The sequence below is a fragment of the Penicillium samsonianum genome, assembly GCF_028829775.1.
Source record: "Penicillium samsonianum strain IBT 33392 chromosome Unknown utg000005l_segment0_segment0, whole genome shotgun sequence".
Taxonomy (NCBI): domain Eukaryota; kingdom Fungi; phylum Ascomycota; class Eurotiomycetes; order Eurotiales; family Aspergillaceae; genus Penicillium; species Penicillium samsonianum.
In genome coordinates, this window is record NW_026643263.1 from 2,511,484 (window position 1) to 2,535,601 (window position 24,118).

A 24,118-nucleotide genomic window follows, 5' to 3' on the forward strand; every position below is an offset into this window, starting at 1 on the left:
TAGATAGTTATGGATCAAATGTCAATATGGATTTCGCTTTACCGGTCAAGAAAATATATTACTAGGATCTAGGCGGTAATTTAGTAGATGCGGTCAAACATATGAAGATATAAACCCATATAAACATGGATAAACCACCTAGAGAATCCATTGCAATCTATATACATTCATACAATCGCACCAAAAACCCACGATCCAACCCGATCACCGTCCACCGACGGGAAGACCACCACCAAGCCGTCCACCCCGACTAGCAGGGAAGTTACGCGCACTCAACAGCGCACCCTTCACACCGCGAATATCAGCCCTAAACCCAGCAATAGCCTCATCCTCCGCCTTCCGCATACTAGTGCTATCATTCGAGCCCGAGTTATTGGAATTCCAGACCCCATACGTCGACCCAGAAGAGTACGTAGGACCACTATAGATCAACCCATCACAGTAATGATGCAGCTCGGTGAGACGCGTACGCATCGAGTCATCCAGCGTACTCGCGTCCTTCTCCGAGTTAACGATCTCGCGCAGCTTCGAGGTAATAGACTCAACGCGGCTGACGTGATTGTTAACTGCTGTCGATGGAGAGACGGCCGCCGCGTCCGCAGAGTTGACGGGTTCGGTGGCGCTGAGTACCGGAGTGGGCTCTGGACTCGTCTGCGTTGCGACGTCCCGGTGGAACAGCTCGGTTGGGTCCGAGGTGATCGATGAGGCGTCGTCGTCTTCTTCGTCGCTGTAGGGCTTGATCTTGCGCGCTGTTAACTCCGCTGGAATCACGGATACTGTTTTCTCCAGCTTTTCGTTTAGCTTTTGCAGGTTCGCTTCTGCTGTGCTGGCGAGCTCGTGTCGTGCGCTTGTTAGGTTCGCTAGCATGGGTTTCACGAGGTACTCGCTTGCACCGTACAGACTTGCTCCTAGGCCTGTGGCGCCGTATAGTGTGTACAGGAGATTGCGCATTGTCACTAGGGGCGGCGGCTTGGATGACTCGAAGAGGAATTCGGGGTAGGTGATTATTGGGGGGACGTCGCGGGAGGCTTGGGTTGGCGTTGGCACTGGTGCTGGTGCTGGTTGTGAAGACATAGTGTTGGAGGGTGATGAAGAGGCGATAGGAGGAGAAGGGGTGGCTTCGGACTGAGTGGGTGAGGTAGATGGTATCTCTTCCTGTGTTTTGTCCTCGGCTGTGGTTGAGCTGCTGCTCGCCTCTGCATTGCGAGAGATGCCGAGGACCTGCTCGATATCGTCTGAGCTCAGGCCTTTTGACTCGAGGAATGAGACTTTGCGCTCTGTTGGTGCATCACGGATTGACTCGTCTTCTAGGAATTTGGATGCTTGGTCCAGGAGAGCTTGTCGGGATGTGGAGGCTGTAGTTGCGGGCGCATCGTCGGAGGTCGGCGAAGGCGACTCTTCGGCCGTCTTATTGGGTCTCTGCCATGAAGGGATAGAGGATGATTTGGATGTGTCGTCAGGCATGATGAAGTATCTTACACATTCGCCAGAGATATGAGAAAGCAAAGACGTTGGGGTGTTGTAAAGAGGAGAGGGAACCTTCCCCGGACTTGGGGCCATGTGAACCCGACCTCGGCTGTTCCGCCGGCATACACCTGAGGCATCAACATTAGAATATTATCGTATATTTTGAAATCACACTGATATATATAAATTATATAAATGTTATAAATGTTATAAATTCTATTTTAGTTGTATTTATTGTATTTATTGTATTTCAGTAGCTATATCTGAATATCCAAAGTAGAAGCCAAAAGATACCCTGCATCGTCCTTGACCGAAAATACCCTGTTTGTGAGACGAAGCCATACCACCTGACTCCAGGGTCCTATTGAAGGCTATAGAGTGCTCTACGCCAATTACTTCTATATTCAATCTGTAGAGATCAATTGCATATTGAAAGATCGTCACCATATAGTTCAAATGGCATTCGTATATACTCGATACCGCCCGGCAGAATGGACCGCGCAGTACTTCATTCGTTCATCCAGCGTCAGCGACTGGACACCTGGAGAATCTGAAACTTTAGAGAAAAGTACCTGTGAGTATGGCGCTTCCCCCGTTGATCTTGTTGTTTTGTGTTCCTTCCAATCTGCCCAAGCCCGGGGTTGGCTAGACCCCAAAACACCCCAAAGAGAAGCCAGGAGAAACAACCCCCAAAAGCCTGATCCCCTGTAACAGTGCGCTTTGTTCGCACTGGAAAAATCCCGTATAGAAAAGCAATCTGTATCTTCCCGGTTTGCAACTCCGCCTCGCACTCTGTGGATGAAATGATTGGATATCCTTCCTTTCTTCTCTCTCGCTCTCCAGACTTCCCCCCTCTCCCAAAAGGCTTAATGGCTTAGTTCATACTGCCACACACTTGCTTATCGACCTTCCCTGTCCCGCTTCTTTTTTCTGTTCTGGCTTTTGCATTTTCATTTCCCCAAGACTTCTGTCACACTCGATAAAGCCACCACCATGTCGCTCCGTCGATCTCTTCGATCGCGAAAGACACAAGATGAAACCCCAGAACCAGATGCTAACATGACCACCAGGTCTACGAGACAAACTCGCGCATCTACTTCCGCATCTGCCTTAGTCTCGGTCTCTCGATCTTCATTGAATTCAGGAGATACAAAGAGATCTCTCCGTCTTACTGTCAAAATGCCCTCCAGCAAATTGCGGGAAGCTACGGGTCCTGGCCGTGCTGCTGGACGGCGCTCAGTCAATGTGTTCCAGGAAGATCCCATTGTTTCGGGACCCCGCTCCAGTCGGAACCGAAAGAAGATTGTAGAAGTTGCTACAAGCGACGAGGAAGAAATTGACGATCAAGAAGAGGATGAAGTCGATGATGAAGATGCGCCTGGGGATGACGATGATGATGAAGATGCTGACGCTGACGCTGACGCTGATGGCGACATCGATATGGACGACGTCCAGCCCCAGGCGCCTACCAGGCGCGGTAAGATCTCTCCTCCGTCTCGCGCCAAGCCACCCAAGAGTGTGGAGGCCAAGGAGATGGAAATGGAAGAGGACGAAGAGGAAGAAGAAGAAGAAGACGAGGAAGAGCCTATCTCCGATACGGATGAAGATGCCGAAGCCGAGGGTGAAGATCAGGACGAAATTGCAGTTCCAGACATCAACATTGATGATCTGGATGAACTTGACGAAGAAGACGAAATAGACGACGACATGGATAGTGATGCCCTCGCTATGCAAAGTGGCAAAACCACTAAGCGCCAGCGAGGAAACCTCGGAAATGATTTCTTGCAACTTCCAATGGGTGAGAAACTACAGACAATTAACAATTTGTCAAAACTCAAGCTAACTAAAGAATAGAGCCCCAGGTCAAGAAGCATTTGACCGCCGAGGAGCGCCAGATGCGTCGTGCAGAGATGGCGCGGCGAAGGAAGAATCTGAGTGAGAAGCGGAATGAAGAGGAAAAGGTATGCGTAAAAAGTCACCTTAGACATGCTTTGGAGAACGGCCGCTAACGTTGAACAACAGATGGACACAATTAATCGACTGCTAAAGAAGCAGGCCCCCAAGCGGCGTGGTCGAGCTGCTGCCGAGGCCGGTGATGGCACCCCCGGCCAAGAAGGCGCGGAGGCTGAGAAAGCCGACCCTACTATGGCCCGGTGGACTAGCAGTCAAAATGGCTGTAAAGTCAGCGTCCCAGAAGAATGGCTGGGTACACCTACTGGGCGTGTCTTCGGCGCACCTACAGTTCCTGCGGGAAAAATGATTGAAGAAGTTTGATGTTACATGCAGAAATTACAACGGATTGGCGCTTATGGAAGGATTTTCTACTGAGGTATTCGGGAATGGACTACATCATTTGCAAGGGACTAGGGTTGATTTTCTGCGTGTGCTGCGAATGGCGTTCAAAACATACCTCTTCCAAATGTCAAGGTTTAAATGTTATGCAATACATCCACTGTTTCAAATATTCCAGGTACACATAGATATGCCGAGAAAACCGGCTTTTATATTCAATTAGTGGGAAACCTTCACTAGTACGTGGGTTAACCGATTCCAGGATCCAGTACTCTACCCACAATTACTTTGGAACTGGCCGTTGCGCCAATTCCATATATACAACGGCCTCCAGGGCCGGTCATAAAGACCTGACAAGTGTGGCACAGTGAGACATATGGTGTCGTGTGCGCCGGGGCGTCGGAGCACGGGGAAGAGCACGATTTCCAATAGAGCAGCAGAGAACAGGCTACTGGCACAATCATGCTTGGTGGTACCCAGGCCAATTCAGTGTTCAGAATGCCACTTCAAGGTGAAGCCCGGGCATCATCATTGAGTCGCCGACTTGGGATCTTGCTGAGAGCTGGCTTTGGGGAGAGCGTCGGTGTTCTGGTTCAGAGCAAGAGGATCAGACGGAGGTGAGGTCTTTTGAGCGTGCTCTTTCTCATATTGAAGTTGCTGGAATGTCGGTTGGAAGGTATAGTAGCCTGGAGCAGATAGAAAAGTTCGAGATTAGGGATTGATACGAAACATGAGCTAACCTTGCTGTAGAGTAGATTTACCTGTGAAGACACCCACGCCAATAGCGAAAATTGCAGGGAAGAAATTGCGACTCATTTCGGAGGAATTGGGGTAGACGTCGAGATTTGCAGTTGGCGGTTGGAGGTTGCGGAGGTGATGCGGGAAATCGGTTATCAGTTGGCTGATTAGCAGCCGGCGCGTCTGCTAAATTGCTCCATTGGCACGCGTCGGAATCAAATTCCCTGCATTTCAGACAGTTTGAATAGCTGTTCGACGTTTGATCTCCTTGTGTTTCGCGAATTTTGACCCGAGAATTATTTCGCTCACGTTTTTATCGCACTAAGACCGCCCAATGACTGTTTAGAGACATGGGGGATTCCCGCCAAGGATGCAAATGGAATCATGGCGACAACGAGGATATGTCCCCGACTCGGACGAGGAAGATGGCTTCGATTCTCTAGATGCGAAGAAGGGCAATGTAGAACATAGCCCTGCTGTCGAAAATCTCGAATATATCGACAACCCTTCATCCTCGCCGAAGGAAGGGACGAGGAGTGTGACGAAGGAACAACCCGAGCACGTTCGGGATGAGAATGGCTCCATCACACTTTCAGATACAGAGGAGGTGGTTCGTCGGGATACGAATCGAGCAAGTCCTCACTTGAGAAATGCCGCGCATGACGAAACGACACCAAAACATAGAAGAGGACGCAAGACTTACGGACTTCGATCGTCGGCTACGAAATCAACGAATCGCCGTAGCACCGAGCTGCGTAATACCAATGCCTCCGCAAAGAATACAGCCAGCATATACGATTTTCCAACGTCATCACAGGAACATGACAGGCCTCAATCAAAGCCCTCGAGCCGCGAGTCTACGCCGAAACCCTTGAAGACCGTACGGCCCTCCCAATCACAAGTTATAGGAGAGCCGTACATCTCAAAGGACGACACACAGGATGGAACTTCAAGTACTCGGAGCTCCTCGCCTGATGAGTTGGTGCTGATCACTCAGCCAACTCGGAAGAAAAAGCCCGTGGCCGAGCATGTCCAGCCGATAGAGGCGCCACCATTACCATCACCACCACTACAGGAGGCTTCGGAAGATGACTCTCCATTATCTTCTGTACCGTCATCCTTTGGCTCTCCCCGGGCCAAGGATTCTACAGAAGTACACGCAGATGGTGTGATGGAGGCAGAACCAGAAAGACCGACAGATAGGGAGGCAAATCTACAGCAAGCAGTGCTCGTTGAAGTAGATGCCAACCCAAACGATGTATTGCCCCACCTTGATATCCCCGAAGAAGTGTTGCGAGAATTACCGCATGCTGCGCAAAGGACATTCCGAAAGCGCAATGCCATCCAAATGCACCCGTACCATCTGGAACAGCTCAAGTTTGCCCAGCAACTGCAAGCGCGGGGCGTCAAGCCTTTTGGTCGACCTGCACAGCAAAGACCGCAAGTTACTGATGAAAGTCAAGGGCAAGATTCATATGATCCTGATGCACCTCCGTCAAGTCCTCCCCTGGAAGAGTATCTTCCGCCGGTAAGACATGAACGTCATCGTCGCCCACAATCTGCTGGGCAGGGACGGGAACACAACGACTCGGAGCATCCTCGGCCATCGCAAGCTCATCTGGCAAAGCGCCAGAAGACTTCTCATTCTGGAACCCCCAAAGAACGTCGAAATTTGCACAACCCGTCCAAACCTCGTGGTATTAGAGACAACAATACCGCTACTGGGAATGAAAACGGTATCTCCGTATATGACTTGTCATCTAGCCCCCCAAATGTAGGGCGTTTATCTTCGACTTCAAGAACCCCTCGTGCCTCAGAAGGAGGGTTCCGGTTCCCTCGTGGGTGGTCGCCGCCGGGAGAAGTTGCGAAATCCGGGGCACAAGAAACAGAGGAAGCCGGCCAAGTCCAATCACCTGATGCGGGTACAGATGATGATGAGGAAGTACAGTCCGTCTCGTCCAATAGCCAGAGTGATCAAGAAGAAACCAAGTCAGATGCTGAAGAACGTGAAATTCGACGTTTCCAACGAATGATCCGAGGAGCGCTCCCTGCGTCACATGCGCGACTGAATCAGAAGAAAATCGCAGATAAAGAAAAAGCCTCGCAATTAGATCGTCATGCTTCCTCGCAACGACCGGATGGAAAGGGTGTTGCGCGGAAGCTCATTCGAAAGGGTGATCGCTCAAGGCAACCAGAAACGCAACAACCAAGAGGCTTGTTTGATCTTGGAGATTCTGACTCGGACGATGAGGACAACCGCAATGATGCCACAGGAAATGCCTCTATAGCCAATGACTCCAGCCAGAGGCTGACTGGCACCCTCGATCTCGAAGACCCCTTCGCGCTGGAGGGGGGTGATATATCTGAGGATAATCGCGTCGACTACATGTTTGCGCCTGTTCCGCGCAACTCAACAGTTCCTCGGCACAAAACGAACGGTTTAAAAAGGCCGAAATCGAAACAAAGTTTGCTCTATGGGCAGAGACAGCCGAAGAGACCTCGACAAACCCGAATGACCGATGCCTCGTATGGAGCACGAAGGACCAAGAAACATTCCACTGCCCAGCGACCAAGAATAGGAATATTGGATGCGCCAGATGTTGCCACGAGGCCTCGAAAAGAGCAATCGCGGCTGCTCAGGGTAGCGACAAGACGACCACGCTCACGCAAAGATGGAGGCAGGCAGAGCCCTACTCAGAAGTTCGTGAGACTGGCCTCAAGGGAAGACACAGTGGATGCAAATGAGTCTTTGCGAGATTGGAAAAGGGGAGCTATTCGGCAGGCCAAGATTAGCCCACCTCGTTCCAGAGCTCCCCAACGCCGGGATTGGACAACCAATCTTTCGATTCTCAGTGCTCGAGCTAAGTCGAATACTACAAACGGCCGGATACCGAACCGATTCATTGATGCAGAGGCAGACACTGATGTTTCGAACACCAACGCAGTGGAACCGGAACAGGCACAGGCGCCACCTGAATCTAGCGCAGTATCAGTCCCGCCAAACCAAGCCCCAGTGACCGTGTCCTCGTCCCGTCGAAAACCAGAGCAGCACGGTCACACATGGGTTATTCCTAGGAATGTTGCCATAACATCTTTGAAGAGGAACACCATTAGGCCTGCGGCGACTAGTTTGGCCGGCCCTGGTAGAAGCCAGAAAGTGGTTCCCGCCATGTTCAACCAGTCATTGTCTATTCTTAACCGACACTATAAAAACCAGCGCACATCTCAACCTTACAAGCCCAGCTTGACCTTGGATCGATATGTCTCCGACAGTGGATCATTGAGTACTGGAGGCAATTCCTCGCCCATGAATACTTCTGTTGCTGCTGCTGCTGCTGCCGCCGCCGCCACCGCCTCAGCTGAAGCACGAACTCAAACGCCAACCCAAAAAGCCCCTGTATCTCGACGGCGGTTGAAGAAGAATCCTCCAAACCGAATCAATCTCGATGCCGATGAATTCCGTCATAATCCAGATCCTGCTACCATAGTCTCCGATGACTCAGAATCCCTTACTATAACGCCCGTCGTACATGCACGTCCTTCGTCTTTCAGTGTCGGCGGACTTTTCAACTGGCAACGCTTCTACCCGGTCGACTTCGGAGTACCATCCCTACGTGACAATACATTCTTTCACGAGAGTACTTTCATAGGAAGCGGGGAATTTTCTCGTTCGTTGCACATCGCAGAGCGGGACTTCGATGGGGATGCCGCTCCATTCTCCATCGAGCTCAGAGACGAGACATTCCAATGGAGTCGCTGGAACGATACAGTATCATCGGAGATGGGGCAGGTCTTCGATGTGATAATCGATAATGTCGAGCGAAGTGCTGTTACCTCCCCAGAGACGGGCATTACGGCTGCTCTAGGTGTGGCATCGAGGTTATACAGGTTGTTGATCAAATACATCACGGGAAACCTGGTCTTCATCGACCCGGTTGACCGTACGGGGTTTGTCACTAGAGCAATGGGGTTTATCTCCCAGGTGAGAGACCCGTTGGCTGCCTTTTTGTCTAGCGACGAATACAACAAGAGCGGGCTCGTCAAGATTGCTTGCTTCAACATGATTTTCTCGAACCAGATTTATCAAGTTGCTTCTCATCGACTCGTCAGCCCTGCCCTTGCGACTGAAGCTTTGGATCTTGTCAAAATATCCGCTAGAGATGTTGCAGGCTTGATCACGTCCAAAGTCGGTTCTTCTGAGTTTAAAACGTTGTTCAAAGAAAACAACGAGCCTGAATGCCGCGAGTCGGGGATTCGCGATGAGTATCCATCGGTGGAGGCTTATGTCGTCACCAAACATCTTCTACGCAGCTCAGACAACTACAGGGGCTGCTTTGAAGATATCCAGTTTGAGACTTTCAACAATGGAATTATTCGCAACGAAAGGGACGTGGGCAGCCTGGAGGTTGGATGGCGTGGCATATTCACTGTCTTGCCTCTCAACGAAATAGATCTGCTTGGGACTGTACGCCCTGGCTATCAGTTGACAGCTACCAACGACAATTGGAAATTAGCCAAACGGCTCCTCGCCCCAGCCCTGGACAATTTCGAGTCCAACTCTAGGGCACAACCCATTTCGTACAACAGCTACTGTCGAACCTTGTTCCTCAGGTGTCATCGGCTTATCAATTCCTGGGGGTGGAGAGAATGCAAACCTATCCTGGACACGCTATTCGACTTCTTCGCCAAGAACACCCTCCACAACCTGAAACTCGAGGAAGCTCGTGGCTCACCTTCATTTCTTGACGAACTTGATAGCAATCCCTCCCTGGATGCCCGAGTGGGGGAACCGTGTTTCCACACATTTCTCAAGATTGTAGCAAGTGGTCTCCGCTTCTTGGCGAAGATATATGACAAGAAAAAGATTCGAAACTTTGCCTGGCGTCTTTTACCCAATCATGGCCGTGTTTACCCAAAAGAGCAGCCATTGCAGCACGAGGACCTTGATGCACTAAGAAATCACCATGATCTTCTCAGCACCCTGTACTGGGCTGTGCCTGATGGATGTCGCCCTCGACTGGAGACGATACGCAATCTGGTCCATCCTGCCACTTCACATCGTGAAGCGTGCAGCATCAATTTGCGCTCATGGTCAAGGCTTGTTCGATTCAAGCTTTCTACGGATGAAGAGGTTTCGGGGCTCGATCCGTTTGGAGACTGGTATGGCTATTTCGTTACAGAGCTGCAGCAACAGCATTCATATGCTCGCAAAGAGATTGAGGCTCAAAACACAGGCGACAATCGGGTTTCTCAACAGCTTGTTGAACGCACAATCTCCCAGAATCAGCGGCAGATTGAGACCTTGTTGAGCAACGCGCTTAGCGGGCTGCGGATTGCTGTCCAACTGGCTCCGAAACTGGAGCATGCACACAGGCTTGTCCTGAGCACTCCGTTTGAGTCTATCCTTACACTTTTCAACCCTAAGCTCCCGCGCGTGAATGTCGTTGTATCTGAGGCACTGCAGGTCTTGGTAGCGTACACCCAGAAAGATGTTCCAGCTGCATCCACATCAAATGCTCCTGCGGCGGTGACTACTGATGAGGACAGCCAGGAGTTCGGTGATTGGGATGCCATTCAGGCTGTTTGGGACCAGCAAAGTTCCCTTAGTGAAGGTATTGAACATGTACAGAAGGCTTTCCATCCGATTGTCTCTCGTCTCGTTTCGAATTGCTTTGGCGAGGACCATTGTCCCGACGATGCCATTCTTCTCAACGTGATAGAATGCTGGACATCAATAGCCCAGGTTCTCATTCGCCATCGCCTCCGAAATTGGGACAATTATCTAAGCGAGTTCGGCGATGATTCCTGGACGCGGCTTCGACAGACAGTTCAGACAAGAAAGTTTGCGCCGCTGTTCCTTGCCGCATGTATCGAAAAGGACGCGCAGATTGTTTCTGATTGCCGAATCCAAGTCATGAGTATGTGGATGTCATCGCTGGTCGAGCGTTCCTCGATGTTGAAGTTTCAACATCGTCTCACGGAGGCGCTTCTGAACGGAAGTCCCACAGATCCCTTGCTTGCCAATCTTCCGTTCTCTAAGGATAAGAAGATTGGCCGATATGCAATCACATTGGAGGAAATTGGCTCTCGGCGGCTATCCCTCCTCTCGAGCCTATCGTCTAATATGCGTGAGCAGCTCCAGGGTATGGAACTTTCTGGCAATCGGAACTTTTCTGTGACGAAACAAGAGTACTCCGAAATGCTTCAGCGGGTGATGACGTCCATGAAAGACAACTACCAAGAGCTAGGGAATGGGACAGCGCAGGCTGCTCAAGGAGAATACGTCGAGTTCGTGCAACGCGTTATCGGTTTCCTTCAGCAACATACCAGCGACATCAAACCCATCGACCCCTTCTTCACCGACCCTGCTTCGTTCCCTTTGCCGTCTACCGATCCACGCTACATTGTTGCGAAGCTCAAACGCTACGAATCGAAGTTATCTTCCAGCAAAGAGATCCAGACCTTGACCGGGTTCGTCCAGAGCATTTCCGAGCGTGCCGCCATTGACGGCCAACAGAGCTACCTGGTTGACCAATTGCACACATCGATGAAAAACACCTACGAGTCGGGAGACCACGACAAACCCACTCTCCGCGCTGTCCTATTGCAGTGCGTGTTTCCAGCGTATCTCGAAGCGACCCTTCCCAACCGCGCCTCCTGGATCCTCAGCCGTCCCATCATCCAAACCATTACACTGGAATTCAAGAACTTGCTGTGTAACATAGACACTCTTGATGCAGCCTGTGTATCTTCTGTCATCGATATCATCGATGTTGTGTGCCGAGCCTCCTGCCAAGCACTGGCTGTTGTCGCCTCCCGACGCCACCGTCTGCAAAGCCCTATAACTTTAGTCATGCTTGCCGCCTTCCTAGACATGATCTCCTCGGTCCTGCCGGTGGTGGATTATATCGACCGGACCACTGGCGCAGGGGAGGGTATTATCACGCGCATCGAGTGGATCCGCGATTTCACGAAAGCCGTGAGCAGATGTCTACAAAGCACAGATCCAGACGCAGACTTGTCCTCGAGCAGTGCCCATATCACATTCCCTGCAACGCCGCCGCCCTCCGATAGTAGGAAAACCGAACTCTTCGGCACGGCCAACAACCTCGCCTCGAATGACCTCCTGCCCTATCTCAGGAAATGGTCTTATCATCAGGATAAGTACTACTTTACTCGTCCCGGTCATGATTCACAAGAGGTCGCAATCGAGCCTGAGATTGCTGTTCTAGTGGCTAGTCGGAGTGAATCGCAGAAGGGTTTTGAGGATGCAGCGAAGGGATTCGTTGATCGCGCAAAGGCTTTGCAGTTACTGTCTTGACCTGTGGTTTTTTTTTTTTTTCGTTCTTTATATACACGGCGTTCTTGGGGGAAGTTTAACGTGTCACGAATATTAGAAAGGAATCAATAATGTTATCTTGTGCCATATTGACAATGTTGCTGCTATAATGGAGGCTATAGTCTTCGGGTTTTCAATGTACCCGTTATAAGAATAGTCGGCCGCTTATGCGGCCTTGTCAGGTCTTTTTAGTGGTCTTTTTAGTGGTCTTTTTTAGTAGCCTTGTCAGGTAGTCCTTTTACATGTCTTTTTAGAAGCCTGTTTTGAGAGATATTCCCCCCCCTTCAGTTTGTTAGCTAGACGACGGAAAATGGCGGAAAATGGCTTAATTTGCGAAAAGGACTTTTCTATGTATGACCTTTGACTGTATGGGTTTCTCTAGTAGATTTAATAACAACTACGGAGTACCCTTGACGGTCTGGGTGAGGATGTTGAGAAGGAGCCGAGTCATGCATTATGCAAGGGCTATGCCAACGGGTCCAGTGCAAACAGCCCAGGATGAATTAGGGCTGCATGCCCCAGACTGGCCTGGATATGCAGGCCACCGTTGAATACCAGAGGCAATCTGATTTACCTGATAGCGAGGCGCGCTTGTCATGTTCTGATACTATTAGCTGAACAGCACTTTACGGATAGCCAATTTCCCCGGTAATAGATTATTTTGTCATTTCGAAATTCAGTCATGCGTATGGGCCACGCGCAAAAGCCCCAGGCAAAGACCCGCCGAAAGTACCTTGAACAGCGACATCGGTGTTAACCCAGGATTCGAGTTGTACTCAACATTTTCACATGCCCAGCACATTCATTTGCCTCCATCAGCTGGCATATAAAACCTGGTTTGAGACTGGCACCTGTCATACTCGGCACTACTGTAGCATTTCAACTCCCGATTGAATCCTTTTCTGGAGTGTGATAGACGGGCACACTTGGCAGTCTGGCGATAGCATATGCTGCAGAGGCAAAAAGCAAAGACAAAAGGTGGAATCACGGGGATTCTGCGAATACTGCACAATCTCACGTGGATGTGATGGAGTGTCGGGTGTTACAATACTCGACGGGAAGAACTAAACAAGTTTTATACTCGCCGTTGAAGTTAGTATCCAAGGCTTATATTGGTATTTCGGTTGTCTCGCTTTATTTGTTTCGAGTTTAGTGCATTTTGGGAAGTTTCATATTGTATAATATAGTTGACGGTGAACTATATAATCTGTTAAGGGAACCTCGGAATTCACATCATTAAGAAATCAACTTGTAAATTAAAAATTGATCCTTCCAGCGATTATGATTTGGAAATTCCTCCTTAGTGCCGTGACTATATGGGCACATATCCTCCCAGCATTAGCTGCCCCAACTCTCGATTCGGAGCTGTCTAGTAAGTTGCAGGACAAATATGTCTTCGCCCATTTCATGGTCAGTTTATGAAGAGATAAACACTTCCCATTCCTTCATTAATATAGAATATCTAGGTCGGTATAGTAAAAGATTACCAGCTATCAGACTGGAAAGAAGACATGACCAGAGCCCAATCCATCGGCATCGACGCATTCGCACTGAACTGCGCAAGCATAGACAGCTACACAACAACCCAGCTAGCCCTAGCTTACGAAGCAGCCAAGCAAGTCAACTTCAAAGTATTCATCTCCTTCGACTTCGCCTATTGGACCAATGGGGATACAGCAAATATCACAGAGTACATGAAACAATATGCAGGCCACCCAGCGCAGATGCAATACAAGGGAGCCGCGGTCGTAAGTACATTTGTCGGAGACAGTTTCAATTGGGATGCAGTGAAGCAGGGCACACCACATCCAATTTACGCATTGCCGAATCTCCAAGACCCCGCCGAGGCTACCACCGGTCCTGCCAAGAGCGCTGATGGTGCGTTCTCGTGGTTGGCTTGGCCTATAGATGGAGGAAATAGTATCATTCCAGGACCGATGACTACTATCTGGGATGATAGATTTGTCCATTTCCTTGCGGGGAAAACTTATATGGCCCGTTAGCAACCTTTCAATACAGTTCTGATATCTGGGTGAATAGTAAACTAACTTAATATCAGCTGTCTCACCCTGGTTCTCAACCCATTTCAACACCAAAAACTGGGTTTTCGTTTGTGAGAACCTGCCAACATTACGTTGGGAACAAATGCTTTCCCTTCAGCCAGATTTAATTGAGATAATTACATGGAATGGTACATTAATCTTATATTCCCGGAACATTCCACAGAAAAGTCCCTCCTAACCGCAGTTACATAGACTACGGTGAATCCCACTATATCGGCCCGTACTCAGCCCACCACAGCGACGACGGCTCTTCCCAGTGGGCAGACAACATGCCCCACGACGGCTGGCGCAACCTGTTCAAGCCCTATATTGCAGCCTACAAATCCGGAGCAAAAGCCCCTACCGTGGAAGCGGATGAAGTAGTGTACTGGTACCGACCTACGCCCAAGGGTGTCGAGTGCACGGGGGATACCCTTTCAGCGCCAATGGGTGCGGGCATGCTCAGTGATAGCATTTTTATCGCGACTATGTTGACGAATCCCGCTACCTTGACGGTGCAGAGTGGGAATAATGCTCCGGTTAGCATTGATGTTCCGGCGGGGATTGTTACCTCGAATGTGACTATGGGTGTTGGTGCCCAGTCTTTTAAGGTGACTAGGAATGGAAAGACGATTCTGAGTGGCCAGGGGGGCTTGGCTGTTAAGGATAGCTGTGTTCATTATAACTTCAATGTTTATGTTGGGTCGATTACTGGGGGAGTTAACGGTGTTAGTACAGAGTAACTTGAACATGTGATATTATGGACTATGTCTTGGAGATTGTTTCAGAGAACTATGGGCACATAGGCTAAACTATTCTGGATATGCCCACGTACTGTGCGAGAATTCTTTATTCTTAACATCCGTCTCATCCGATCTCCGTGTCCGTATCCTCGCCGATAGGGTTTTCCCGCGGGCTCTTATCCATTTTATTTTATTTTGTTTATATTCTATATTTTATGTTTTGTTTCTATCACAATATATAATTTCATTGCCACGCCGATATTTTCCAGGAAACAAAGATATGGCTCCTCCTTATCGGCGCGTCGCTGTTACTGGAGCAGGGCCCTCCAGCCTAGCAGCTGTGAAGGCGCTTGAGCAAGAAGGATTGTTTGATTATATCCGGGTTTTTGAACGAAAGAGTAGAGTTGGCGGTTATGGTTAGTATGTGGTTTAGTTCAATAATACTGCTTACTGACCAAGACATAGGGCCTATGAGCCGGAACCAGACGCATTTCAAGTGAGTACTCAAAACGAGGTTACTGAGATTCCCAGTGAACTTGGACCCAGGACTCCATGTCTCATGCCAGCAACCCCGGGGCCTCAGGGTCTCCGGGGAGCGGCCTACGAGACAGGTAGCTACTCGGTGCTTGCCTTTACCGTTTGGTCTGCTGCATGGACATGGGCGGTTCTTAAACGGCAGTGATTTCTGGTCAGGCATCTCTGCCTCTTGCGGTTTAGCCTCTTGTTGACCCTTCCAGGTGGAGAAGACGCCTCTTGTCATTGTTGAGGCCTGTTTCGGGCCAATTTCAATGTACATCGCGCGGAATGACTCGATCAGATCGCGGGTTTGGTACGTCTTCTTATCCATAACGATGGTATTTTGCCTGCCACCAGATAGGCAGCACTTCACAGCTTGAAGGAAATCAGTTTGCGCTTTTGACTTCATCCAAATCGAGGCTAACAGCTTGTTCCCTTAGGTTATCCCATGCTGTCAACCATTGCTCGAAATGTAATTATGTAGTATATCTCTGAGGAGGAATCGAAGCAGTCCACCCCCATCGGCCTTGAATGACAATCAGTAACGGTGCTCGTGTTTGGGGTACAGGTATTGGCATAAACAAAAAATCCGATCTGGCGCAACAGGAGGCGCGATAACCCACTTACCTTATCATGAAAGACGGACTTCCCAAGCTTCTACGGCGAACATCGTGATTGGATGTCCGCCGCATATTGTTGGCCCGCTACCTTGATTCAGAGTATTCCACCTAGGGTATGCTACATGGTTTGGACAGACCCACCAGTGACTCACGTAAGATCTACGAAGTAGTCAACCAAGAAACCATTTTGGCACTAAGCTTAAAAAAGCTTTAGCCTAGACTACGTTTGGCCTCCATTCAACGACTAGTCTTACTTTTTATAGTTGACATGAGTCAAATGCCGCCACAGCCATTCAAGTACCAATCAAACAATAGCTATTTTGGGTTGAGTCATGCTCTCGATGCAGCCAAGATAAATTTCCAAACTATGGCCCACTATCTCCCGGAGCTGCTCTTTATGTTGTCACGTTAGGTCCGGAGATGCAATCCCTCCAGAGACCAGCGTTAAGTGGAAAAATATAAGAGGTCAAGGCTGCCCTACTCGTGCTTTATTCATATTTTGAAACAAGCATTTCTCTTCCTCGAGTCTCGAATTTCTTTCTCTCTTATCTTCATAAATGCACTGGAAGACACTCCCAGTATGACTACTCCCAGCAGGGACTCAACCCTCACATACCGCGAAATCACCGAAGAAAATTGGCGTGCGGTGGCAAACCTAAGTCCTAAAGACGGCCAGATAGGAAACCTCGCCCCCAACGTTTGGTCTCTCTGCGAATCCCATTACTCCGAAGACGCGTGGACACGAGCTATCTACGCCGACGAGACGCTTGTCGGTATGCTTATGATGGCAATATGGGATCCTGATCAGGCGTACTACATTTGGCGATTCATGATTGATGGTCGGTACCAGAACCTCGGGTACGGTCGCCGCGGGGTAGAATTCGCGATTGCACATATACGACAGCACAACCCTCAAGCAAAGCAGCTAGGGGTAATGTCAACACCACCGGAAGGAAAGATTAGTGGGGATACATCGAAGAATGTGAAGCCTGACGATTCGCCATATAAGTTTTACCAAAAACTTGGGTTCAGGGAGACTGCGCCGCCAGATGAAGATGGAGAGATTATGATGTCAATAGACTTATAAATATCAATATTCGACAATTGCCACTACCCATGCGTCCAGCTCAGGATATGATTTCAAAAGCTAAAATATCCGAAGATGAAGTATAAATTCAAGACGCGGCTAGGTGCTATACACTATGTTCAGAGCTCGCTGCTGCCTTTTCTGTTCGAGTTCAGTAACCTGTGTATCGCTTTCAAGTTGAAACCCTGAATTGAGGTACAAGTGTGATATATATTTTCAGTCTATGAGAAAAGATCCAGCTACTCGTAGTCGCAGCAGCTTCTGCCTAGCGGAGTGGCAGCCTAGCAGGCAGTCTTTCTGGGAACTTACAAAGAAAAGCTGACCTGCTGTGACGGATCGTGAGTGTATGACCGAGCTTCTGCACGACTGAAGCTAGAGCTAGAAGCTTGGCAAGAAAATAAGAGCCCAATTCAATAGAATTAAATTAGTCCGAGTCGGCCATGAATTGAGCATTGGAGCAACCCAGTCCATGTCAGTTCGGCAAGCACTAAGATATGGAATCAAGCGAAAAAGTTGAGAGTCATAATCAAAATAATAAGGAAATAAATCAGTACAGGCCAAGGGCAACCTCGGAAGTCAAGGCTAAATTTATTTAAATTGACCTGAACGAGTAACTATATATTCCAAATTAGAATTCACTTAAAAATAGTATCATAAATTGCTTCCCGCAACCCACTTTGGCTACGCTAATCCCAGTTTGGTATGGTGACCTACCCCAGCTCCCCTGGGACGTTCATGTGCTGTCACTATGCTCATCGGGCTGGCTTCGAAGCCGGGTGACAGACTCTGGAAACTGGCACGGAATCGGTAATGTTCTCTACCGACAGCGGCAACAATATCACCTTGAGCACGGGTATCAACTGCAACTCGCCTTACGAAGATCCTATTCCGAGCGAAGTAACCGGCCGCTGTGTCAAAGCCGCTATCCGTTCTTTCCTATCTTATTGATCGTAAGTGATTTGCCTTGTAATGCTTTCCCCACTCCAAACCAAATCTGCAAACTAAACACTACAAGATCCATTAAAGCTGGACGGTCCTCAAACGGTGGGTAGTCCACTTTCGGACAGCTTCTGCAGTCTCATTCAATGCTTTGTTATAAGTATCTGGATTACGGGCTTTTTTATAATCGCCAAGGTGAGAGATGTCCTTGACAACGCCAAGGTAGTCAAAGTAATCCCCACATGCGCTAAAACACCTTCATACACCCTTTCCATATATACATGATGTAACAACAGAACTTTGTATACATCCACCGATCAATCCACACTCCAAGAAATATCTTGCCGTTTTAGGCCCCCGGTGCAGCCGGTGAACCTACGACCAAAGAATATTGAGTTTCGCAAGTCCCTTTTTACGTTGTGGTTCAGGCTCGATGTTTTCTTGGCCGAGGTAGAACTGCATCAAGCCGACAATCGGAATATTTACCAAAGCGAGGATACGCGTTTTCTTCCACCATTTGTAGCCGAAGTACAGAGCTAGGAAGATTGGAATGTTAATGTACGACGAAATAAATGTTTCAGAACTCCAGTGGCCATGAATAAACGTGCTGAAACCTCCAGTAAAAAGTAAAAGGAGGATCAGCACAAGCGAAGCCCAGGTCGAGTAAGGTTGAAAAGGGGCAGCCCACGGAAGCTCTCTGTAGCGGTCGATCCCCTGCTTCTTACAACCGTAGTAGAATCGGAGATATACGACACAGCTAATTCCCCAGTCCACCAAAGTAGAGATTGCCACAACGGCCTGCAACCAGTTAAAGACTGTGATTGCTGACTTAGAGACGACCATATACGCCAAGGACATAAAGGCCCCGAAGAAGATGATGGCCACATAAGGCACACTGAATCGGTTCAGCCGCGCGAAGACCGCAGGAGCATGTCCCTGTATTGCCATGCCAAAGAGAATTCGGGAGCCGACAAGGATAAATGAATTGCCAGCTGAGTAGGCTGAAGTGATTATAGCGGCATTAATAATCGAGGGTACATCCTGTATTCCTGCCCGACGAGCGGCTATAACGAATGGGGATTGGGAAGCTGTGCCAGTCAAATGAAGGAGGTTGGGGTCATTAGAAGGAACAACCAAACCAACCATGAATATGGACATAACATAGAAGAGAAAGATGCGGACCAATATGCGCTTTGTTGCCTTTGGGATGGCGTGCCTTGGAGATCTCGTCTCAGCTGCAGCAACGGTAATATTTTGAGCTCCTGCGAATGCAAACACTGCGTTGTTCAGAGTTGACCAGAAACCGAGAAATCGACCCAAAGCACCCTTGATACCAAAGTACTGAACGAAGGGCCCTGGGTCTTCCCAGTATTTGAATCCAATCGATTGGCCACTTGGTCCTCCACCACACGTAATCACAAGTGCCATAATATTTACCCCAAGGATCAGTAAGATCTTCAGCATCGCAAATGCAAACTCAATCTCCCCATAAACTCTGATGAAAAATAGCGCAGTAACGAATATCAGCATACTGAAAACAGTGATCCATATTGCGCTGCTGACAGTAATCCAGAATTCAATTAAGATCGAAGCTGCCACGATCTCAGCAGGGATAGTCACCAAGTATGAGTATACTTGAATCCATCCGTTAGCGAAGGACATGGCAGGATCGAAGAAGAATTGTGAATACCGGACGAGACCTCCACTGAGAGGCACTAAAGCGCCCATCTCCCCAATAGTGAGGACGACACTAGAAACAGCAAGGCCAATAATAGTGTACCCAAGGAAGGCACCCAGAGGCCCTCCCATTGCGAGTGCTTGGCCAGAGTTGAGGAATAGGCCTGTGCCGATTGTGCCGGCCAAACCAATCATCTGAATGTGCCGCTGGTGAAGACCTTGCCTCAGATCATATCTTTCTCTGAAGCTTTGCGCAATATCATCCGTTTCATCATGAATTACTTGAGAGACAGCTGCTTCTGTGAGAGGAATTTCTAAGCCTCTTTGAGAGGACATGGTTGTAGAAATTGCCGAAAGAAGTCAACCACGGCCAAAAAAGTCAGCTATGAGCAGATGGGAGGTGGTTTAAAACGACTTTCTGCCTCTTCTCCATTCGATACGTCATAAAATGTGTTCTGGGCATTGAAGGCTGCCTCATACGCAACAACCATGGGACCTTTGGAGCTTATTTTGGTTAACCGGCCCTTTCGCAAATTACCATTAATTACAGACCCTCGCATAGCGCGAGTCCGCCACCCAGAAGATAAAAGATCACAAATAATAATTTTCCCCTACTTGTATTTTCCCGCACTATAATAGATCACTACTTCGTCCGAGATTCGCCTGCTTCGTAGTATTAGCTTTAAAGGGTCGTATCCGTTATAGATACCACTTCGAGATTTATAATCATAACTCGTACCCGTGGACGGAACAGACGATCTAGTAAACCCGGCCGACTATAGCGGGTTATCCTTCGAGCTTCTATTCTAAAATAGACAGGACTCGGCAAGGGCCTAGTTCATACTTCGAACGAAAGGTAGACACAAGCGTACCAAGCGACTGATAAGGAAATCTGGATATCGCCGTTCGCTAGAACTGTCCGTCTCTAAGGACTTTCCTAAGATCGCACTATATCACCCTTATTCTAACGACACTATCACCCAAACGTATATCAGCCTTACTTAGCACACCACCGCTAATCCCGACTATTAAACTTACGCGAATCGCTAGGGAGGTTCGCTTTATATTCGTCATTATAATAGCCGCATTATTTATTCTATACTGACTTTCTGGTAAACACGCAATAACGACATTGTGTTGATTGATATTGCCTAGTATGTAGGTGTTTCTATCGTCCATATAGGTAGGCAAGGCTTCGTGGAAATCGTCCAGTATGGCCTAGGCCGCTGCCATTTTTATATATAGCGCGCAGATCTAGGCAATGGTGTACTGATCGTATCGTGGGGCAGGCAAACTGTTATAGTGGGAGGTTTGAGTCGCTTGGACGGGTGGAAATTTGTCGAAATTGGGCCGTAGTTATTACCTATTTGAACCGCATTATTGATATTAATTTGTGAACACTGTATTAAACAAAGTTGCATTTTTTTGAGTTTAAGTATAAGAGTGCTTGGGTGCGGGCGGGAGTGGTGGCAGGTTGCCAGATTCTCGAGCCCCCAGTGATACGTTAAATATTACAAAAGTACATAGTAAGTATATATACCAAGTATCAGCACATAAAAGAAAAGTCGTCAAGGACGACAGAAGCCGAGAGTGGGGAAGACAGAGTACAAGCCAGAGTCACGGACGACGAAGTTGCGACGTAGTTGGTTGAAATCCCCAACCAGACACCCTTCGGTGACGAGCCCAGGCTGACAGTGTAAGAACGGTCACCATAAGTACACATCATGGTGCTGGCGGTGCTCCCTGCTATGGCCTTGTAGTAAGCCGAGAATTTGTATGTATTGCCGACAACAGTGTCGAATGTCTGCATGATTTTGGAAGTACTGAGGCCATTCGCAGTATATAGTTGGACTGCGTAGGGGGTATCATAGCCCGACACGATCGCATATCTGCCGCCACCAGTCGTACTGAGTGTCCATGGGCTCAGAGCAGCGTTGGAAAAGTTGGGGTTCTGGACCAGATTCATGCCGCAAGTAGGGGTTGCCGGGATGGCGGTTGATGTCAGTGTTGTGGTTGTCGTGGTAAGTACTGTCTGAGTGACGGTGACGTCGACAGTGGAGGTTGTTATGACCGTGCTCAGTGCATCGACAGTGGTCGTGGCAGCAGTGTGGATTGTTATTGGCGAAGTGACTGTTGCAGATATTGTGGAGGTAGATGTGATGGTTGCCACTTCGGTGATGGCAACTGTGATAGTCGTGGTCTCAGTCTCTGTTGTGGATGCGGTTTCGGTGGCGATTATATCGGCTGTAGCGGTGGTTGTCTGACTGACAGTGAAATCGAGTGTCTCGGTGGTGTCCTGAGTCGTGATGATGTCGGTTGTAGCAGTGGAAGTCACATCGACAGTCATATCTTGGGTAATCTCGGCTGTTTCATAGGTGGTCACATCGAGCGTTGTCAAAGATGTCAGATCAGTTGTGCAAAAAGCTGTAACAACGTCGGTCACAGTGGTAGTGTAGTCGTTTGTCACAGTAACCGTCGAGGTGTCCGTAGCAGTAGTTGTGGAGGTATCCGTGATAGTTGAGGTCGCAACGACGCTTGCCGTAGAAGTTCGAGTCACAGCCTTAGTCAAGAGAGTGCGCACAATATTGGTGGTATAGTTAGTGACATATTCGGTGATAGTTTTCGTGATCTTGACTGTTTGGGGGTTGTGGGCTTTGGAATGGGTGGTCAAAGTCTGAGTCACGGTGGGCCGCGTATCTGTCTGGGTAGTGAGGACTGTCAAAGTGCACTTGCCGAGGTGCAAAGCAGAGCAAGCGGTGGTCAAATCCCTGAGCGGGATTGTCCTTAGGGGCGGAGGCGTGTGGAACGCATGCCGCTCTGGAGCAACTTCCCAGCGCCTAGCAGGCGCGGTAACAACAACATCAGTGGTTACCGTTATGCCATCAGTCACAAGGGTGGTCTGAGTGGCGGTTGCATAGTCAATCATGGTTGTGAGAACCACATTTGTGGCTGTTTCCATGTCGGTTTGGACAACAGTAACCAGCCGGACTTCGGTGGCAGTAACATCTACGTCCTGGGTGGCCGTAGAAGAGATAGTATCGGTAGCCGTCTCGGTGGCAGTGTCAGTGAAAGAAAGAGTAATGGTCTCCGTGTGATAGTTGGTGATAGTAGCAGTCGATACATCAGTGAATGTGTTGCTCACGAAGGCAGTCGCGACATCAGTGATATACTCCGTGACGAATGTAGTGAAATAATCGGTGATTGTGTTGGTCTTGGTGTTGGTCTCGGTCTTGGTCGAAACATCCGTGATAGTGGCAGCAACATTATCAGTGATTGTTTGGACAACGGTGCTCGTGGCAGTGCTCGTAAAGGACCGGGTGGTCATTTCGTAGTCCACCTTGGTTAAGTGGGTAGTCTTGACATCTTTAACAGTCACCGCGGTGCGGCCAGTGACAGTCACAGGTACAGTGATAGTCGAGGTGGTATATTGCGTTCCAGTACTGGTAACCACATGAATGGTTGTCGAGGTAATTTGCTTGGTCGATGTCTCGGTCACCTTGGGCGGATAGTCCGTGATGGTATGCGTGACCTTGACAGTAGTCGGCCATGGGTGCACCTTCGTTGTGTGTGTGACGATATCGCAAGTGCGATGTATCAGCTCCCGGCAGAACGAGGGTCCGTCATGCTCATGTCGGATCAAACGAATGAGCTCCTCTCCCGAAGGGCACTTGACATGTTTGTCTGGCTGAGGCAAAGCCACCGCAGTAGCGGCCAACGTGAGGAGTAGTGAGCCCCAGATCATAAGAGCACTCACAACTTGCGATGTATAAAAGGGGAACACAACAAGACACAATGAACAGGATCAAACCCATTGCAGCAGCCAGGGGGCTTATATCGCCTCCCCGGCCCGTCAGCATGGCCACCGGGGTCAAAAACATGGAATTCCAAGCGACACATCTATCGACTTTGTCAGTCCCGAACTTAAAAAAAGGCAAGTCTATGGGGCTTTTGTGGGGAGCTAGTTAGACACTAACGGAGTGGCAAGCAGAAAATGGGACAAACAAGCCGGTGTAGCGGCGAACCCGCACGCAACACACACGAACGCACGGCTAAGGCTTGGCCAGGCCCGAAGCCATCGGTGTTTTCCAAGGGTTAAATTGGAGAGAAATTCTTTGTTCGGGTGTTTTGACTGGCTTAGGCAATTATGAATATACCTGCTCGCTTCAGCAAAATTCTGTATGGTCATTCGTAGATGTACTCGGTATGGATATTTGAAATTGAACATGTTGAAATATACCCGTTTCTTCGCCAAAGTCAGCAGTAAAATAGTCAGGCTGGAAATATAATTGGTGTTCTAATATGCTGTGAAACAAACTCACGTTGTCGATATCCAGTCTAAAGAATGTCCCAAAAAGGAAAAGAGTACTTGACTGTTCCTCATATGACGTCGAAGGAGAGATAACATGTAGAAGGCTACCAACGAAGCCAACAGAACTTTCCTACTGTAAAAGATTGAACAAAATCACACATATGGCATTTCTTCATTGTGCAGAGCTAGAAAGTAAATCAAACACCAGCATGCTCAGATTATGAACACGCAAGAAAACATAAATAGAACCCCCCCCCAAGAGTAGACGCCCGATGAAGCCAGAGCAACCCAGCTAGGTGCAGCCATTTCCTCGGCCCGCACTAGCGTTGATGGCTATGCAATTACTTAT

General features: G+C 48.9%; 8 protein-coding genes across 8 annotated transcripts; 4 read left to right on the top strand and 4 right to left on the bottom strand.

Annotated features, from left to right (window-relative positions):
* Positions 1 to 204: 204 nt before the first annotated feature.
* Positions 205 to 1,560, bottom strand: N7471_009847 (peroxisomal membrane protein PEX14; the record flags this gene model as incomplete). Its single annotated transcript, XM_057282566.1, has 1 exon — positions 205 to 1,560. The coding sequence occupies one exon, from the start codon at positions 1,558 to 1,560 to the stop codon at positions 205 to 207; it is 1,356 nt and encodes a 451-aa protein (XP_057133449.1).
* Positions 1,561 to 2,460: 900 nt separating this feature from the next.
* N7471_009848 (PAPA-1-like domain-containing protein) lies at positions 2,461 to 3,741 on the top strand (the record flags this gene model as incomplete). The annotated part of the gene is made up of 3 exons (XM_057282567.1): positions 2,461 to 3,265; positions 3,322 to 3,428; positions 3,490 to 3,741. The coding sequence occupies 3 exons, from the start codon at positions 2,461 to 2,463 to the stop codon at positions 3,739 to 3,741; spliced, it is 1,164 nt and encodes a 387-aa protein (XP_057133450.1).
* Positions 3,742 to 4,287: 546 nt separating this feature from the next.
* On the bottom strand, positions 4,288 to 4,575 carry N7471_009849 (uncharacterized protein; the record flags this gene model as incomplete). The annotated part of the gene is made up of 2 exons (XM_057282568.1): positions 4,288 to 4,445; positions 4,521 to 4,575. The coding sequence occupies 2 exons, from the start codon at positions 4,573 to 4,575 to the stop codon at positions 4,288 to 4,290; spliced, it is 213 nt and encodes a 70-aa protein (XP_057133451.1).
* Positions 4,576 to 4,867: 292 nt separating this feature from the next.
* Positions 4,868 to 11,818, top strand: N7471_009850 (uncharacterized protein; the record flags this gene model as incomplete). The annotated part of the gene is made up of 1 exon (XM_057282569.1): positions 4,868 to 11,818. One exon carries the CDS (start codon positions 4,868 to 4,870, stop codon positions 11,816 to 11,818), a length of 6,951 nt encoding a protein of 2,316 aa, XP_057133452.1.
* Positions 11,819 to 13,117: 1,299 nt separating this feature from the next.
* On the top strand, positions 13,118 to 14,621 carry N7471_009851 (glycoside hydrolase family 71 protein; the record flags this gene model as incomplete). Its single annotated transcript, XM_057282570.1, has 4 exons — positions 13,118 to 13,246; positions 13,303 to 13,714; positions 13,896 to 14,027; positions 14,092 to 14,621. The coding sequence occupies 4 exons, from the start codon at positions 13,118 to 13,120 to the stop codon at positions 14,619 to 14,621; spliced, it is 1,203 nt and encodes a 400-aa protein (XP_057133453.1).
* Positions 14,622 to 16,337: 1,716 nt separating this feature from the next.
* On the top strand, positions 16,338 to 16,844 carry N7471_009852 (GNAT family N-acetyltransferase; the record flags this gene model as incomplete). The annotated part of the gene is made up of 1 exon (XM_057282571.1): positions 16,338 to 16,844. The coding sequence occupies one exon, from the start codon at positions 16,338 to 16,340 to the stop codon at positions 16,842 to 16,844; it is 507 nt and encodes a 168-aa protein (XP_057133454.1).
* Positions 16,845 to 18,158: 1,314 nt separating this feature from the next.
* N7471_009853 (putative amino acid permease) lies at positions 18,159 to 19,796 on the bottom strand (the record flags this gene model as incomplete). The annotated part of the gene is made up of 1 exon (XM_057282572.1): positions 18,159 to 19,796. The coding sequence occupies one exon, from the start codon at positions 19,794 to 19,796 to the stop codon at positions 18,159 to 18,161; it is 1,638 nt and encodes a 545-aa protein (XP_057133455.1).
* Positions 19,797 to 21,006: 1,210 nt separating this feature from the next.
* Positions 21,007 to 23,202, bottom strand: N7471_009854 (uncharacterized protein; the record flags this gene model as incomplete). Its single annotated transcript, XM_057282573.1, has 1 exon — positions 21,007 to 23,202. The coding sequence occupies one exon, from the start codon at positions 23,200 to 23,202 to the stop codon at positions 21,007 to 21,009; it is 2,196 nt and encodes a 731-aa protein (XP_057133456.1).
* Between the last annotated feature and the right edge of the window lie 916 nt (positions 23,203 to 24,118).